At 45.5% G+C, this 18,011-nt stretch overlaps 1 protein-coding gene and 1 long non-coding RNA gene across 5 annotated transcripts in view; one reads left to right on the forward strand and one right to left on the reverse strand.

Moving 5' to 3' along the window:
• ZDHHC20 (zinc finger DHHC-type palmitoyltransferase 20) overlaps positions 1–8,015 on the reverse strand; it is a 49,033-nt gene extending 41,018 nt beyond the window's left edge. Inside the window, exon 1 of one of the 4 annotated variants that reach the window (XM_065049840.1) lies at positions 7,770–8,015. In XM_065049840.1, coding sequence (XP_064905912.1) covers positions 7,770–7,887 — 118 coding nt within the window. In that variant the 5' untranslated portion in view covers positions 7,888–8,015. The remainder of the gene's footprint in view (positions 1–7,769) is intronic. The other 3 variants (XM_065049831.1, XM_065049855.1, XM_013366663.3) reach the window with 3 other exon arrangements.
• LOC135578310 (uncharacterized) lies at positions 7,056–17,986 on the forward strand. Its single transcript, XR_010469801.1, has 2 exons — positions 7,056–7,569; positions 13,942–17,986. It is a non-coding gene; the product is annotated as an uncharacterized LOC135578310 (long non-coding RNA).
• Positions 17,987–18,011: the final 25 nt, after the last annotated feature.

Below are 18,011 nucleotides of genomic sequence, written 5' to 3' on the forward strand. Positions count from 1 at the left end.
AGCAAACAAACAACAAAACGAACACAAACCACCCAAATTACCTGCATGTTACTTACGAAGGATTTTTGTAGCAAAACAGAACAGAAAACAAATCTTGCTCTGTTTTGGGTTCTTCTGCAATGTAAATCTGCATGTCACAAACCCATAGACATGAAAGCCTTCAGGTACCATCAAGCCCAGCATTGTGGAAATACACTTCTGGGTTTTTTTTAATCCAAATTTGACAAACCTAAAAGCAGTGACTACTTGTCAAGAATGGTACAATACCAGGTTCTCTGCATTCACACTATGACTAAGTAGTAGCTGAGGCACTTAATCCAAGTTTTAAGTCTATCACAGACAACTGCAAACCAGCTTAAAATAATTGCCTGTTTAGCTTGCTTCAAACCAGTCATGTCTCTTCCTCTCAAGGTTATTCAGATTTAATCTAAATTTTGGTTCATTATCTATGCAGCAGCAGCTTGCCTAATTCCAGATGAATTATACTTTCATCTCTAAATTTTTTTGGTCCCAAATAGGCAAAAAGAAAAAAAGAAAAAGAAAAAAAATGAAGAAAGAAAAGAGCTCTCTCGCTGCTTAGCGCTTCACAAGAGACACATAAAAATTCCCCACTCTGGAGATGTACACACATTAGGATGCACAACTGAAATACCACAAACAAAAAAAACCCTGCATAAAACCCTCACTCGATCTCTCTGTAAATCATATAATTAAAATGGTTTCGTGCTTCACATTTGAGACAATGCTGCACCATATATAGCATCAGAGGCAGTGCTGCAGAAACTGCAGAGGCAAAGCATGCTGCTCTTGTGATCCCATTTTCTTTGACAATCTCTTAAGACAATTTTAATAGTCAAAAGGGAACATGAATAAGGAATGCATGAGCCATTTGGTCTTTCAAAAAAACAAACAAAACAAAACAAAACAAACAAAAAAAAAAAAAAAACAAAAAAAAAACAAAAAAACCAAAGGAAAAGCAGATGCTTGAAATGCTGCAGAGGACGAACTTGATTTTTAGCTCAGCTAAGAGAAGACTGTAAGACTGTCAAAGGTTACATAGGAGACACACCACTGAGGACGGGGGGTGTGAAGGAAGCAAAAGAGGGGGAAAAGTTGTGTGTTTTTTTCTTGACCCAGGACAGGGAGACTTAGGCACAACCCACTGAAAACAATTTAGTGATAGCAGAAGGAGGTAATACTGGAGAAGTGGCTAAAAGAGCAAATGTATTTCACCTTGGTGGAGATTCAGCTCACACAGTAAAGTGGCCTGTGGTCACTTCTCAAAAGTTTCTATTTAATTTGATACATACCAATGAGAGAAATATGGATACTCTTGTCCTGTTACAGTAAAAATATGTACGAAGTGGGGAGGAGTTAAATGACTGAGTTGAAAACTCCATTTAAGCTGCTTCAGAAACTCGGGCACCTATTGTTTATAACCTTTGTAAGGAAAGTACATGCTAAACCAGCATGAACTCTTACCAGTTGCAGGAGACTGTTGAACAGAAAGAGTGGGATAAACACTGACGTATTGAATGGATTAAAAACGCACACCGCGAACCCTCAGCATTTACAGGCATAATTTTCAACAGACAACTAGGATTTCTCCTACTCCTGTTTTCCATCACAGGCAGCCTCAAGTTCCAAAAGTATAAGCAAGTACAGTTCCATCCAAGTGTTTCACCTCAGCTCAGATACCCATCTTTGTAACAATGTACATTTTTTTTTACTATGGAAAGCACATCTACATTAAGTCAAAAATATGAGCTGCTAAAGATCAAGTTTTCAATATTTTTCAACAGACAGCAGAACTTGAAGTTCAAAGTATGCAGAGGGCCAGAGACATCGAAGTGATATCTACTGAAAATAGACACTTGAAATGCTGGTGCTTTTATTCATAGTGTCTTGTGGGAAGACTGGGAGACTAGTAAGTCATGCAGTAATGTAAAACCCCTGATTAAAAATGAAAGTGCATCTTTAGTTCACTGATCTAACTCTAAAGATATACAGAAAGCTCTTACTGTTGTTACCAGAGAAAAAATTTGAGAGTAGAAAAATTCTGAATAAATAATTTTTCATTATCTTAAATACTCATACTGTCGAAGCCCTTTCAAACAAAGAACAAAAGCTTTATAGCCCACATGTAAAAGGCAATGAAGAAGCACTGCAGCAGTGAGTGATCACAGCTACAGCAAGAGTAACATCACAAGCAGAGCTCCTGCTTTGGCTCAGCTCCCCGCATTCTCTAAGCCCCTTCCCTCCCCTACTCCAAAGCCATCTTGCGCATGGACCAGTTTTGGCCAAGTTTTGAAACTCAGTGGAGGTGTCACACTATGTATATGCCAGCCAGTTTCACCAAAGCTGCTGGACCAGTAGAAGAGACAACCCACACTCCCTGTTAGGAGACAGCTGCTCTGAGCTCAAGTGCTGGTCTTCTGCCTGCCCCCCTGGCAAGCTGAGCAACACCCAGCTGGCCACGGCACCACACGTCTTTTTGACCAAATGGCATCTAGAGATCAAGGAAAGATGCCAACTACTGCAGAGCTGTCAGGGACGGTTTAGCAGATACAGAAACTGATGACAGGGGGCTGTGGTGGGCACTGCAGACAGAGCACCGGGAGGGAGAAGAGGGACAGAGTCCTTCTGCTGGCAGAAGAAGAGGAAGAGCAGACACAAAACAACTCCCCAAGAAACCAAGCGGACTAGTTCTGTTACTCCTGAAACATTTTTTTGATTAGAGGACTGCCAAGAGAGCAGATTTCATGCCATATAAAGGGCACATGCCTACCCATCCTTATAAACCAAAATAACCAGCACAGTGCAAAGCACCACATAAGAAGATAGATAATCTTTCTACTCCAGCTGAGAGTTTAGCTTTCCAATATATTGGTATCCAGTTTGAGCACCTTAACAGGAATTCTGCAGATTTATAATAAAAGAAAGGGTTTTCATTTAAGGCAATAATACGTGCACTTGAGCTGAGACACCTTAAGTACATCCAAAGCAGTTAAATTTCTTTATTTAGAAATTCATGAGAGGCACATAAACATAGTTAACTGTTACTAACATCTAACCTGTTTAAGTTACTGTTCTCTTTCTTGAAAAGTAACCCTCTTTTCGTACGGGAACACTTTTTGCATGCGTAACATGCAAATGTTGTACTTCAGTGCTGATAGTTCAGCTGTAGCTGGAAATCAGAAGTTACTGATACACTGCTGATAATATCACCTTGCCATTGCTTAGTAGCTACTGCATTTGCATTTTCAGTAGAGATTTCTTCTGGACGAGGCAGATGGAATTACTTTCTCTGTGTTTATGCAACAGACTCTTCAAATGGGAGCATTACAACAGATCACCATGTGCTTCTCATGTGGACTGTGCTTTAGGGAAATCAGAGCTCTCTCCTATTAACAAGAACTACCGCAGTCTCCTGGAACAGTAAGGAGTTCAATTTCTACCATTAACGTGAAGTTATGAATTCTAAATTACAAACTGCTTTGTTTGCCAGTATTTTAGACACATTAGACATTACATTGTATTAAAAAAGCAAACCTTTCTGCAAGTAGATGCTACAAAAAGAACACAAAACTAGTCACTCCTGTAGCTTTCAAAATCGCATTTTCCCATACTTTGCAGAGTTTGAGGCATGAAAACACTCGTACATTTACAAGACTAGGAAATCTATAAAACAAGCCATATTCCTTACAACTCTCAGCCCAGAAGAGACAGGACTGCGGTTTTCAGAACATATAGTTCTTTCTACAGAAGTAAAACCTTAAGCTGAACAAAATACATTATTTTTTTTAATAAAACCAGACAATACACCTTAATTAGGTTCTCCAGACAACTCAACCAAAATCAACTTATTTGTCTTTTTCTCAGTGCAGACTGCACTACCACACTCTGCTAGTATTCTAGCCTGTAGGAAACAGGTTGGCTTCACTCATTAACTCCTACTACGTGTCAGAACAGCGTGTTCTGACCATCGTCTAGCCAGTCTGTATTACCGCAAATCACCTACAAAAATGTTCAGGATTGGTGATAAGATACAAGTCATCCATAAATGAAAATGGACTGCAAGAGAAGAGCTCGGCTTTCTGAGCTTCTGAAGGCTGGGGTAAGCAGACACAGTCAGTTCAATTCACTGGCAGCATAATACTGCCATTGTTTACAAAAGCAATGTTAAAAAGCAAAACATGTTTCAATAACAAGAAAGAACACATGGAATTGTTTTAAACTAAAGAAAAGCTATTTTACAATATCCATTATATATTTCTAGGTGTGCTTTCTTGCAAAAAGAGCTCTGGGCAAGTTATGTGTGAAAAGAAGAAATAATCTAACAAGAAAATGTTCATTCATGTTTTTCTACTTCAAAACATTCCAAAAAACCTGAATGAGACGTTGCCTCAAGTATTCTGCAGTTCCTGCAGTTACACCTTTACAGATTGTTACCACTCTGCTGACATTTCCTCAACTAAACACATTTGAGGAGAAGGGGCTCTTTTCACCTTTCCAATTAGCCTAATAGCTAATTTACCTGATGGTTCACAACTACACAGCAAGAGTGGTCTAAACAAGCCATTGTTCACCAGCATACAACAGCAGTGCTTCAGAGAGATACAAAGATGCTGGCAGTTTCCATGGGAGGAAAACAAGAGACCAGCTCACAAATCGCCTTTCATCTTAGCCACACCAGTCCCCCTCAGTGTTCACAGCCAGTATGCAAGTAATATAATTTAGGGTTATAGGGAAGGCTTAACCGAGTAAACACATACTAGCAGCAAATTACTGAGTAAGACCAAACCCATCAGGCACCAAAAGCAAGATACAGAGGACCTAGCCCAGCAGAGGAGGGTGGGGCAAGCAGCACAGAAAAGTAAAACAGAAAGGAAAAGGAGGATGTGATGAAAGAAGCAGGCCCAACTGCACCACCGTCTGCTTTGATTATTAGGAATCTTTTACAATACTACATTAAACTTGGCTTCCAGCTTGACCTACTAACTGAATACACATATTTAACCTTTAATACATGAGCAGGGACTGCAAGAAGGAAAAAAACAGGAAGAAGAAATGGGGGAATGAAAGCTTTCTCTCTTCCTTCCTCCTTGTTGGCATCATGTCTCAACAGTTACCAAATCTTTAAGAATAACCTTTTAAAAAACACTGGTGTCTGTGTGGTTTCGATTTCTTTTACTCTCAGTATTTACTCGAAATTTTCTATCGTGTCTCCTTTTTTCTAAAGCTTCCCTTCTGCCATCTGTCTTCCCGTTACACATATTGTGCCCTTTGCCAAAGCCACAGAAGTGCAAGAAGCCATAAGCCCCGCTTCTGCACCTGCCGTACGAGAACATCTGCAGAGACCAGCGTCACCAAATTCAGCAGCAGTGTGCTAAAGGCATGTCCTTGCTCTTCCTCACAGTACACAGCTCAGTGGTTTTCAAACCAAAATCAAACATAAGTAGCACTGGGAGAAAGTAAACATACCTGCAAAGAGAAACAGAAAAACCTGTATTTCGCTATAAATCCTCTCTGCCAGTTTGAACTCAACTGCAGCGTAAAAGAAAATCACACAAATAAAAATGGAGGAACAAAAGAACAATAAAAAACCAAACCCACCAAGCAAAAAAATCCCAAACCCTCTTTCCTCCCCCTTGATGAGATGACCTTTCATCAGGAGCAAAACCAAAATTCAACAGGCTAAAAACAAAAAAAAACCCCACAAGAAAAACCCACAAAAACCACAAACGAAACCCACAACATACAAAACTCACAGAGAAATAAAATCCTTGGTCACCGAGTATGATTTAGACAGGTAACAACTGTAAAATTCAGTGACAGCAATAAAAATAATTAATTTTCTTATTAAACATCACTTTTTCTTAATAGTCTGTATGTGCTGATGTTAAGAATAAAGCTGATTTGTGAGAAAAAGTGCCATACATCTAGAAACCAGATTTGTAGAAGTGAAAGTTCTCGCATAAACAGGAGCCAGCCCTCTTAATAATTTTTACACAAATGAAACCCTAATGACCTCAGAAGGGTCTCTGCAGATTCTCTGTGCCTGCAAAGGAGCAATTATTCACCAGCACCCAGCCCTGACCCACTCTGTGATCAAGACACAGAGCTGGGACTTCGTAGGTCAAGGTTCTGTTCCCAGCTCAGAGACCACCTGTGTGACCCTGGGCAAGTCTCTTTGCTTAAGAGAATAAATGCATAGTCCTAATCTGCCTTTTGTCATACTGGGGAGACTGTAACGGGTACAGAAAACCTTCACACCCCCCCTGTAAAACTTGAGTCTATAACCTCTCCCACAGCCCCTCTCAGAACTACTGTAACAAACCCCCATACCCCAGACCTCTAGTGTTGAAGACTGTCTAAATTTTGATTCTAAGTGTTTATAGTTTTAATAACAATTTTCTCAGAAAACCAGTATTATTTACTCACAAAACCAGACTACTAAACCATAGCAATCTGGCAAGTTTGGATACACTGACATATTTGCAGCTCTTTCATATCCACATTTCACATAACAGTTCAACAAGCATTGTTTTACAACTACATTTCTGCTATTTTAAGTCCAAATAACTTTTGGTCTGTGGTTTATGTTCCAGACCACATACAAAAAGCTAACACAAAAGGCAGCGAAATACCATGGGCATTCAAAAAGTTATCCAAAAACTAAGTCCTCCAGAAAAAAAGTAACTCATTATTTCTAATGACAGGATGCATTGACAAGTCTGCCCAGATATAAAGTATGTGCAAGCCTTTTATTTTTAGCTAGGCATATCAAAGCACATATTTTACACAAATACAACTACAAAAACCTACAGACACAAGGCAGACCTATATGAAGCTTATATATTCTTTGTACTTTTTTTTTCTTTTCAGCTTCCTTACTTAAACACGCCAAATGCTCAGTAACACGTTCCTTAGTTTTCCTACACTGATTGCAACTTTTACCCAGTGATAAATACTGCACACCACTGCACTGCTCCGTTCACCCTGCCTGTAGAAAGCCAACCTCCTCCTGCAGACAGGTAAGGGTAAATATCATCCTGACCGTCACCTGCTGCAAGTCACATTTACATAATGCTGAGCCCTCGTCCAGAAAGCCTTGACGTGGTCCGACAAAACCCCAGAAGCCATAAATCCTTTCCCTTGCCCGATTAAGTGGGATGTTTCCAGCTTCATTATGCTTCGATGACACTGGACTTCTTAAGGGGTGAGAGGGCAAGGAATAAATACACCCATAAGGTGGTCAAGGAGTTGATACAAAAGGAAGATTAACGACAGAAAAACAGAGAGGGGAAACTTCTCCCGGGTTGACATGAGGGGCAGAGACCCCACGAAGGCTCTGCAGCCCCCATGGAGCCCGGGGGTCTCTGTCCCTCACCGGCTCGCCGAGAGGCCCGTCCCCAAGCGAAGCCTCCGAACCTCCCGTCTGGGCCTCCTCCTCCCCCGTCCCCGTCCCTCGCTTCTCCACAGGAACCCGGGCCGGGACCCGCCGCCATGCGGCACTTGAGGGACCGCTCCCGCCGTCCTCACCCGCGGCCCCCGGAGGACAAACAGGTAAACCCGGCCCCGGGGGAAGCGCCCGAGGGGACGGGGGTGTCCTCTCGCCCTCCTGAAGGAGCACTTGGGGCGGACGGAGGCACAGGAATCCCCGCCGGGGCGCTCGGGAGAAGAGGCCCCCGGAGCAGGCGGGTGGTGAGGGGTCCTCCCCGCCCCGCCGGCAGCCGCCGGACCCGCGACCTTCCCCGTCCACTCACACACACAGAGCTCCACCACGTAGGCGTAGTAGGACCAGGCCACGACCAGGGCGATGAAGGCCACGGGCACCCAGGCCAGCACCTTCTGGCAACACTTGAGGACGTGGGACGGCGCCATCTTCCCTGCCGGGCCGCCGCAGGAGGCATCGGCGCCGGCGCTGCAACGGGCGGCGGCTGCAGCTACGGCCGCCGCTGCGAAGCCGGCCCCGGGCGGGCGGGCGGTCAGGCCCTGGGCGGGCCGCAGTGGGCGGGAGAGGGGCGGCTCCGGCGTCCGCCACCGCCTCCTTCCCGCGGGCGCCGAAGCGCCTCAGCGTCCCGCCGCCCTCCGCCCGCACCTCCACTGCCGTCCGCGGGAGGGAGGCGAGCACGTCCCGTTCTCACGGGCGGGGTTGGTCGCGGAGGTTTCATCCTGCACCGGCGGGGCCGTTTCTGGGCGGGATCCTCCCCAGCCATAAAAACGGGTCTGAAACCTCAGCGCTGCTCTGCTGCGGTCCCGGCAGGACAGGTCGGTGCCGGCCACCCCGGGCACAAAGGCGCCGGTCACAGGATCACAGAATGACACGGGTTGGAAGGGACCTCCAAAGATCATCCAGTCCAATCTCCCTGCCGGAGCAGGAGCACCCAGATGAGGCTACACAGGAATGTGTCCAGGCGGGTTTTGAATGTCTCCAGAGTAGGAGACTCCACAACCCCCCTGGGCAGCCTGTTCCAGTGTCTGTCACTCTCACTGAGAAGAAGTGTCTTCTCCTATTTAAGTGGAACCTCCTGTGTTCCAGTTTGTACCCATTGCCCCTTGTCTCGTCATTGGTTGTCACCGAGAAGAGCCTGGCTCCATCCTCGTGACACTCACCCTTTACATATTCATAAACATTAACGAGACTCAGCTCCCTCAGCTTTTCCTCATAAGGGAGATGCTCCACTCCCTTCATTATCTTTGTTGGTCTGGGTGCGGGCAGCCATACCCGGGGCCCTGCCGGGCTGTTACCTCCTGCTCACCGAGTCCCGGCCTTTAAAAGGCTCAAATAGCTTGTTGGATGCAGCAATGTTTATTTCTAAATGACCTACTGTACCGCTTTCGGGACTTCAGCTAATGCCTGGCAGCTGGGGCAGCACCACGACCTTCCTGAAAGGCATCGCCACCGCCGCTGCTTTGCGGTGCTGATCCTCTTGACCGTGCACGTTTATAATGTTTGAAATGTCTAGCCTTACTACAGCGTTCCTATCGCCTGGGTCCCCGGGTCTGGGGCGGCCCCAGGAGTGGCAGAACCCCTGTGTCCCTTCAAACCCAGGGGGTGTCGGTGCCGGGTGCGCGGCCGCTGTCCGGCGGGCAGCGGGTCGGCCCCGGCGGCGGCTCCCGCGGGGCTGCGGCGCCACCTGGCGGCGGCGGAGGGGCCGGCGGAGCCGTCCGGCGCTGAGGTGGATCCGGATCCGGACCCGGAGCGCCGCGCCGGGAGCCCCAGCCGCGGGGAAGCGCTGCGTGGAGCATCCCCCGTATGAGGAAAGGCTGAGGGAACTGGAGCTCTTTAGCTTGGAGGAGACTGAGGGGTGACCTCATTAATGTTTATAAATATGTAAAGGGTGAGTGTCACGAGGATGGAGCCAGGCTCTTCTCGGTGACAACCAATGATGAGACAATGGGTACAAACTGGAACACAGGAGGTTCTGCTTAAATATGAGAAGACACTTCTTCTCAGTGAGGGTGACAGACACTGGAACAGGCTGCCCAGGGGGGTTGTGGAGTCTCCTTCTCTGGAGACATTCAAAACCCACCTGGATACATTCCTGTGTAGCCTCATCTGGGTGCTCCTGCTCCAGCGGGGGGATTGGACTAGATGATCTTTTGAGGTCCCTTCCAATCCCAAACATACTGTGATTCTGTAACCCGGGAGGAGCTGGAGAAATAAAACCCACAGGGCGAGGGGTGAGGGTTCAACAGCCCAGGAGTGCAGCACAGCGAGAGCACAGCCCTGAGAGGAGAAGGCTTGGAAGAACCAGCGAGGCATCAGCTGGTGCGGACGGGCAGAACCTGGGCTCTGGGACCACGTCGTGCTTGTGAGTGTGAAGAGGCTGAGTGTGTGGTAACTGTGCCTTGACAGACAGCAGGGGCAGTTACTATTGCCTTGTCTGCTGATGAGATGATGGAAAAAATATTAACATGGGTGATCAAGAATGACCATAAGCATCTCATTCGGACGGAATGCCCGGGACAAATGCCCAAGCGGCAGCAACTTGTGTGTATGGGTGTTCCTGGGGGTGTTAAAGCAGAAGGCAGCGGTGACCTCTGATCTGGACATACACAGAATAGCTGTGGAGCAGGGAGATGCACCCAGGGACTGTAGGAAGGAAGATGGAGATCGGTTTGGGATCAGCTCTAAGCTGATAAGCATGCTAGGACATGGGAGCAGGAGCAAGATGGTAAGGAAGAGGGCTGCAAAATTGTAGAGAGTAATGGAAGTAATGCTGTTAAATTAATTATGGGAGAGAGCTGGTGGTACATGGTCTGGCCCATTCCTAATGGAGAGCTGGAAGGTGTGGGAGGAATGACTGGTTGCATGGATGTCACCTTGGTTGTGGGGACTAGTTGCTCTAGAGAAGCACTATAAAGGACAGAGCAGTCTGGACTGAATGTGAGCTGGGAAATTTTGGGCTGGTTTGCAGGTCAGGGATCTTGTTAAAGTATTCCAGCTCCTCTCATCTTCATTCTGTTTGTTAAAGCTGTAAAAGCAATAGCTGCTTGCGTGTGTTTTCCTGCAAGATCTCAAGGGAATTTTAATACTTAACCTCAAGAGAATAGGAACAGATTTAAATGTTTAGTGTTCTAATAATGAATATTTGTTAATAGTCCTCTCAGAAGTAACAAATTTTACCTTTGAAGGGGTGTGGGATGAATGGAAACAAATGGAACAAATACATTAGCTTTTTGTATTGGAGCACAATATGGGCAGCTGCAGAAGTTGCACAGAGTCTACATGATACCTTTGTAACAAAAGTGATATTAGAGGGACGCAGTTATATCAGCCTGGATATGATGTGGGTTAGTTTGGGCCAGTGAGCATCTCCAAACAAAATCTAGTATTAATCCTGTAAATTATGGGTGATATTAGGAGTGTCAGAAATATGGAATGAAATATGGAATGTCAGAAATGAATTTTTCTGGACTACAGTCAGAGTGTGAGTCTTCTGTAGTGCTTGCCCAGCAAAACTTGCCTGGCGCACTGGCTGCCTGGCAAAACATCATGGAAACAGGACAGAAGGTATGGGCACATCTGCCAGGTAACAGCCCTAGATTCATTTTGTGTTGAAATGCTCTCAGATAAACTCAGGAAGCTGGGGGCTGTACTGGGTTTGAATGGCAAGGTTTTGGTAGCTGTGGGGGGGTGGAGGGTGGGGTTGGGAGTGAGGCAGGGATACAGGGGTGGCTTCTGTGAGAAGCTGCCAGAAGCTTCCCCGATGAGAGAACCAATGCCAGCCTGCTCCAGGACAGACTTGCTGCTGGCCAAGGCCCAGCGCATCAATGATGGTGGTAGCACCTCTGGGGTGACATTGAAGAAGTGGGAAAACCTGCTATGGAACAGCATGGGAGAGAGGAGTGAGAATAGGAGAGAAACAGCCCTGCAGACACCAGGGTCAGCGAGAAGGAGGGCAGGAGATGTTCCAGTGCCAGAGCAGAGTTTCCCCTGCAGCCTGTGGTGCAGACCATGGTGAGGCCGCCTGTCCCCTGCAGCCCATGGAGGTCCCATGGTAGAACAGATCTCCACCTGCAGCCCAGGGAGGACCCCACGCCAGAGCGGGTGGATGCCCAAAGGAGGCTGTAATCCTGTGGGAAGCCTATGCTGGAACAGGCTCCTGGCAGGATGTGTGGCCCTTTGGAGAGAGGAGCCCAGGCTGGAGCAGGTTTTCTGGCAGGACTTGTGACCCCGTGGGGAACCCATGCTGGAGCAGTTCATGAAGAACTGCACCCCATGGGAAGGACTTACAGTGGAGAAGTTCATGGAGGACTGTCTCATGTGGGAGAGACCCCACGCTGGACCAGGGGAAGAGTGTGAGGAGGAAGGAGCAGCAGAGACAACATACAATGAACTGACCACAACCCCCATTCCCCATCCCCCTGTGTCGCTTGGTGGAAGGAGGTAGAGAATTTGGGAGTAAAGTTAAGCTTGGAAAAAAGGAAAGGGTGGGGGAAGGTGTTAGAAGATTTGGTTTTATTTCTCATAATCCTACTATAATTTTGATTGGTAATAAATTAAATTAGTTTTCCCCAAGTCGAGTCTGTTTTGCCCGTGACAGTAATTGGTGAGTGGTCTCTCCCTGTCCTTATCTCTTATATTTTCTTTCCCTTGTCCAGCTGGGGAGGGGATTCACAGAGACGCTTTGAATGGGCACCTGGTGTCCAGCCAAGGTCAACCCACCACAGAGGCTGGGGGATGGAATTTTGAATCCCATACAAAGTAATTCAGTAATAAACTTGGGATGGTTGTCTGATGCAGTGACAACACTAACTACCTGGGATAGCCAAAAATGGCATGTGGCTAAAGGGACTGCCAATTTAATGGAAAATACTTCTGAGGTGTTCAATTGAACAGTATCTCTGGCTATTTATTGTACCAAGCACAACTGCTGGCAACTGAAACAGTGAAGGGGTCATTAGATGCTTATTGTAAGGAGTTAATTCCTTTCTCATGGGCAATATATTACAGCAGAGACAGCCTGTGTCTGGAGGGTCACCAGATGAGTGGTGCCAATTTTTTAATTGGGATTGGAATGGATCGTCAATGATGGGGTGGTGGCTTGGGGACTTATTAAAGTAGGGGCATGAGCAGTGGGATGTAAAAACTCTCATTAGCCCACTGAAAGTCATAGGTATGGGGCTGTTGGAACCTGATTTACAAGGGGAATGTGTGCATATAGTAAGACCTCAAGACTAAACAACCACTGTTGGAAGTAAACAGCCTCACAGTACATATGTTCTGCATCACCTCCCGAACCCTGTGGAGCACCCTGGGGATCACCACACATTGGTGGGAAGGAGCCAGAATGGGAACTCCAGCGGTACCTGGTAGTGGTGAGGGTTGTATGTGTGAAGCCCCACTGCTGGTGGCAGCGTGGGAGGGTAAGACAAGCAGAGTGTTTGTTTGGGAGGAGTTTGTGTGGAGAAAGGACAGTACAAGGGCAGTGAAAATGTGGGTCCAGAAACAGAAAAAATGGGGAAAGGTAGGAACAACAGCGGGACATCTTCTGATGGCAGGAGTGTGAATGCCTCCATGCTGTAAGCATGCTGACCTGCAGACACAAACCCACTAGGACACCGGGAGGACCCCCTTGGTCAGCCCTGCTGGACACCCCTATCAACTCTGCCCAAATAATGAGGTGTGGGAGGGTGGAGTGAGGGGGAGTCGGCTCGCACCCTGATACACAGCAGCGGAGAGGCAAGAGGGGTAGGATTGTAATGGTGCACCGTTGGGTGTCGTCTGAAAGTTTTAAGAATGACAATTAGTTTTAGAATTGTGTGTGCTTTTAACCATTTAATTGCTGTGTTCATTACTTAGTAGTGTATTCAGTGAATAAACATGGTACTCTCAAGCCTGCAATTGAAAAGGAAGGGAGCTGGACCAGGGAAGTAAAGCTACAAGCACCTTTTACCAAGCTTGTACTGTGTGTGTGGCTGTTACTGTGCCCTGACACTTTTCTCATCCCTGTTCCCACCAAATTTCATAACAAAATCCCATGACCTTTCATGATAAACACAAATCGTAACATGAAGACCCAGAAGCACAGCCAGGAATAAGAACAGGTTTAATTAGCAAAGGATTCACCATGCTAGGGAAGACATGAAGTGATCCAACATGTCCCTCCCTGTCCCAGCCAAACTCGCTGATGCTGACCCCAGTGTCACCTGCAGAAGTGTCGGCAGGGCCACGTGCGTGTCGGGAGGACCTGCTTTTGGCACGTGTTGGTACTGAGCTGCAGGAACAGCCACCGCGTGTGGTTTGGAAGGGGTCTGATGCTGGCAAAGCTGGGACCTGTGACACGGCCACATTTCTGTTCTGGGTCAGACAGATGTCTTGGGTGGGAGAGGAAGCCAGTGACAGCTGCACAGACCTAGGACAGGGTGGATGACTTTAGACCAGCTATTGTCCAGTAATATTTCTGTGCAATGCTTCCATACTAACAGGAATGAAGTGAAACTGAATTAAACAAGGGCAACAGCAAGGTTGTGAGGTGGCAGAGAAGCACTGCTTGTCCCAGATAGTCCCTGCACCCGAGTTACGCTGCATGAGGAGCCCCTTGGCACAGCTGGCAGGAACTCACATCTTCCACTTCTCAGAGCCATCTGGGATGTCTCTGCAAGGACTGCTAGACCAGAAACCAGCCCCTTGAACAGAAGCCAAGCAGGACAGAAGGAAACTCTGCTAGAAATCACCGAGCGCCTATTTAGCTTCAGACTGCCACGCTGCAGCTGCTGCACACTCTGCTGCTTCAGATGTGGGAGGCAGAAGTGATGATACTTGGAGCAGACTCTGGGAAGCTGAACAGCACCTGAGAATGCCGTGTTGTAGGAATGGCTGCTCATCTCACTTGCATCTGATCCCTTAACTGCCAAATAGCTAAAAGAAAGAGTTGTCCCCAATCCACTTAAACACTTTACACCTCTGTTTCTGGCTGCTCACCTGCTTTAGCCACAGAAAGAACTCCACAAGAGAAGCAAAACATTTCCCCTTGCAGACTCATCACCGGTTGGGGTCTATTGCACAGTCTTCCAGATGTTTGTTCATTTATTTGCAATAAATAGTTCACGCAGGTTGGCAGGAACAGGTGGCAAAATTCACTGCACTGTAAATTACTGTATCTTCCCTTTCAACTTTCTCAAATTAAAAATACAGCTACCAACATTTGCTATGCTTTTGGAAAGGTGTCTTACAGCAAGACACTGCAAACACTACAGTTTTTCAGAATTTATCTCTGTACTATTTAGACCTCATAATTTACAATAATTTCATCTCCATTTTGCTTCTGTATTTGTTTCCTCTTAAGAGTTGCTCATCTTAAATGCCAGGAGCCAATATACCCCAGGAAGAAGCATCCCAACCAACAGCCTCTTAGATGCAGACTGATGCAAAATGATAATTTGTCTCATTAGGAACCTTATTACTTGCTCCTGGTAATATCAGACTAATCATTTTTTTTGAGGCTTCTGCTATATGCATAAAACCAACCAAGACTGTGTAAGTATTTGCTCTTCACATTCTAGAACAGCTCATGTAGCCTTGTATACACCAGCTGCGAGTGATTATTTGCCCTTGTTTGTGTTAGGTCAAACTTCTAAGCTGTGAGGACACACTTTTGCTCAACCAGAATCCTGAAAAAATTAGATTCAGCCATATTGATTTATCCCTTTCTTTCCTAGTGTCCTTTTGTTCAGTGATATTCATGTCTCCTAAATTATCTTTTCTTGTAATAGCATTTAAAAGAGCTTTGTTTCTTTTAACTTTAGGACCTGTCATTTAATTAGTCTCCTTTTCTTTTGAACTCCCCTTTTCTAAAGATGAATGGCAGAGCATCACATTTTGGTATCCTTCCTTTTCAACAGTGAATATAATTATCTGTCCTATGACTCAGCTACCATTGCTCTAGGAATTACCTTGTGTGCATTATTTAAGAGAGGCACACAATGTTTTTAGTAATGTTCACTCATTCTAATAGTATCGATTACAAAGTAGATTAAAACAGAGTAAGATGCCACATAATTTAAAAAAACCCACCCTGTATCCTGAACAAAAGAAGAGAAATTTAGAACACTATATTGCCCAATCTTAAAAACAGTTGGCTTTTGGGGGCTGATTTAGTAGCTCCATAGGGTAGTATTAAAACTGACAAATTTTCCCTAAAGCGGTGGACCAGAGGCACAACAGTCCTGTAGCTCTTCCTCTTCTGCAGGAAATTGCTCACTGCATGGTTCCAATTTCAAAATCTGCTTCCGTAACGCTCGAATTTGTAGAAGTTTTAAAACAGCTCCTTTCTAAGAGTTTTCACCCTTCACATAAAAGAGCACTTCAATTTAACAAAAAACGTCCAAATGCAAGTACTTGTATTCAGGGACCATTAAAGATAATGGAGAAAGGTGGCATCCACAAAGCAAAAGCTGAGTTTAGTGAAGCTCAACATGGAGAAAGACCATGTCCTCCTCCAGAGGATCACAGAATCGACTGGGTTGGAAAAGACCTCAGAGATCATCAAGTCCAACCCTTGGTCCAACTCTAGTCCGTTTACTAGATCATGGCACTAAGTGCCATGTCCAATCTCAGTTTAAAAACCTCCAGGGACGGCGAGTCCACTACCTCCCTGGGCAGCCATTCCAATGCCTGAGCACTCTCTCTGTAAAGAATTTCTTTCTAATATCCAGCCTAAATTTCCCCTGCAGAGTTTAATCCCATGCCCCCTTGTCCTATTGCTAACTGCCTGGGAGAAGAGACCAATCCCCACCTGGCTATAACTTCCCTTCAGGTAGTTATAGAGAGTGATGAGGTCACCCCTAAGCCTCCTCTTCTCTGGACTAAACAACCCCAGCTCCCTCAGCCTCTCCCCATAGGTCTTATGTTCAAGTCCCTTCACCAGTTGTGTTGGGATGTTTCAGAGCAGTTTGCTGGTGTCCCAAATCATGAGAAAGAAATAATCGATCTCTATTACAGAATATCCCATTGTCCCAGATTTTCACATCTGTGTCTGAAATGTGGCCAACATAAACCCAGGACGGTGAGCAGAGCTCTGCACTGGGGCACTCCGGTTAATGAGCTGAAAACATTATTGACTAAGCCAATACCAGCCTAATGGGAAATCTGTCTCCGCATATGCTGCATAATTTTTGTATTATTGAACCAACTAAGGAATTGTTTAATCAACAAAGCCAGCAGGAAACCCTCAAATAGCAGGAAAGAGAAGAGACATGCACTTGTTTGCTGATTAATTTTGTGCATGTTCATGCCTCTCAGGTTTGCTGTCTGCAACAGGGGGTGTCAACATCCACCACTTTCATCTTTGTGCTTCCCTCGGGACCAGCTGCATCACAGCACCCATTGCTTGGCCAACTTGGATCTCACTGACAATGGCCACAACATCATGTGGACACATATTTTCTGTTCAGGACTGAAGCAGTTTCCTGACCCAGGTGTGACTGTTTTATAGGAAAGATTAAAACTGAAGGCACGAGACATACCTGCACTCTCCCATGAGTACTCTTCAATGAGAAGAAAACTATCTTTTTAAATTCTGATGTACATTTATTGATCCAGTTCTATGGTTAAGTCGAAGTGTGGCCAATATGCCTGAATTTTTAAATACTTCCTCTACATACCTGGGTTTGTTCCCATTCTAGCCCTGTACTGGGCAGTGATCCTTTGTTGTTATGCACACTGGACATGTGAAGCACCATGAAAACATGACCCATGGCCTGGCTTGTTTATCTTACTGTCTTCTAGATAACCCAGCTGTAAACTATAAACTCCTCAGAGCCAAGAAATGGTCTGATTTCTACACCTAAAATTCCACACAAGCTCTGAAACACAAAACATTTATAATTATTTAAATTACATAAACCTCATGTACTCGCCAGCAAAAGCTTGAAATTAAGAATGAACATATTGGTCCCCCTTTTAATACCTGGTTCCACAGACAAGCCAACACACCCCGATGATACCTGAGTTCAGATCAGGCGCCGCAATGTTTCCAGGCATCATCAGTGGCAACCTCTGAGCCCTGAAAGGAGACAACACACCACTGATGGACAACATCAGAGATTTGCTTTTGACACAGCCATGTGTCAACATTTATCACAATGTGTAACGTTGTGATCAAACTTCTTTCAGTTCTTACATGCCAAATATGTACTCCTCATTGCTGCAGATTTTGGGTTTTGGTTTGACCCTAGAGGGAGTTTTGCTTTTAGAAAGAGGCTTGCGTAAATGAAGACACCAAAATTAATTTCTAGAAGCAACCAATGAGTTTCTCTTATTTCCAGTATATCATACATTACTTTTTCCTTTGCTTCTTTTTGAAATGAAGTACTTAAACATTTATCTTAAACTAAACAAATGGAAAGAAATGTAAAAAGCGTTGTTATGGGGATACAACCAAAATTCTGTATATGAGTTATATGCTGTAAAAGACTTGTACTCATCCTTGTGTATCCTTTTGAAATACATTAAATCAATTTTTGAGACTTCTGCAATGTATTCATCTTTATTTCAC

Source organism: Columba livia, chromosome 1, assembly GCF_036013475.1.
Source record: "Columba livia isolate bColLiv1 breed racing homer chromosome 1, bColLiv1.pat.W.v2, whole genome shotgun sequence".
Lineage (NCBI taxonomy): Eukaryota > Metazoa > Chordata > Aves > Columbiformes > Columbidae > Columba > Columba livia.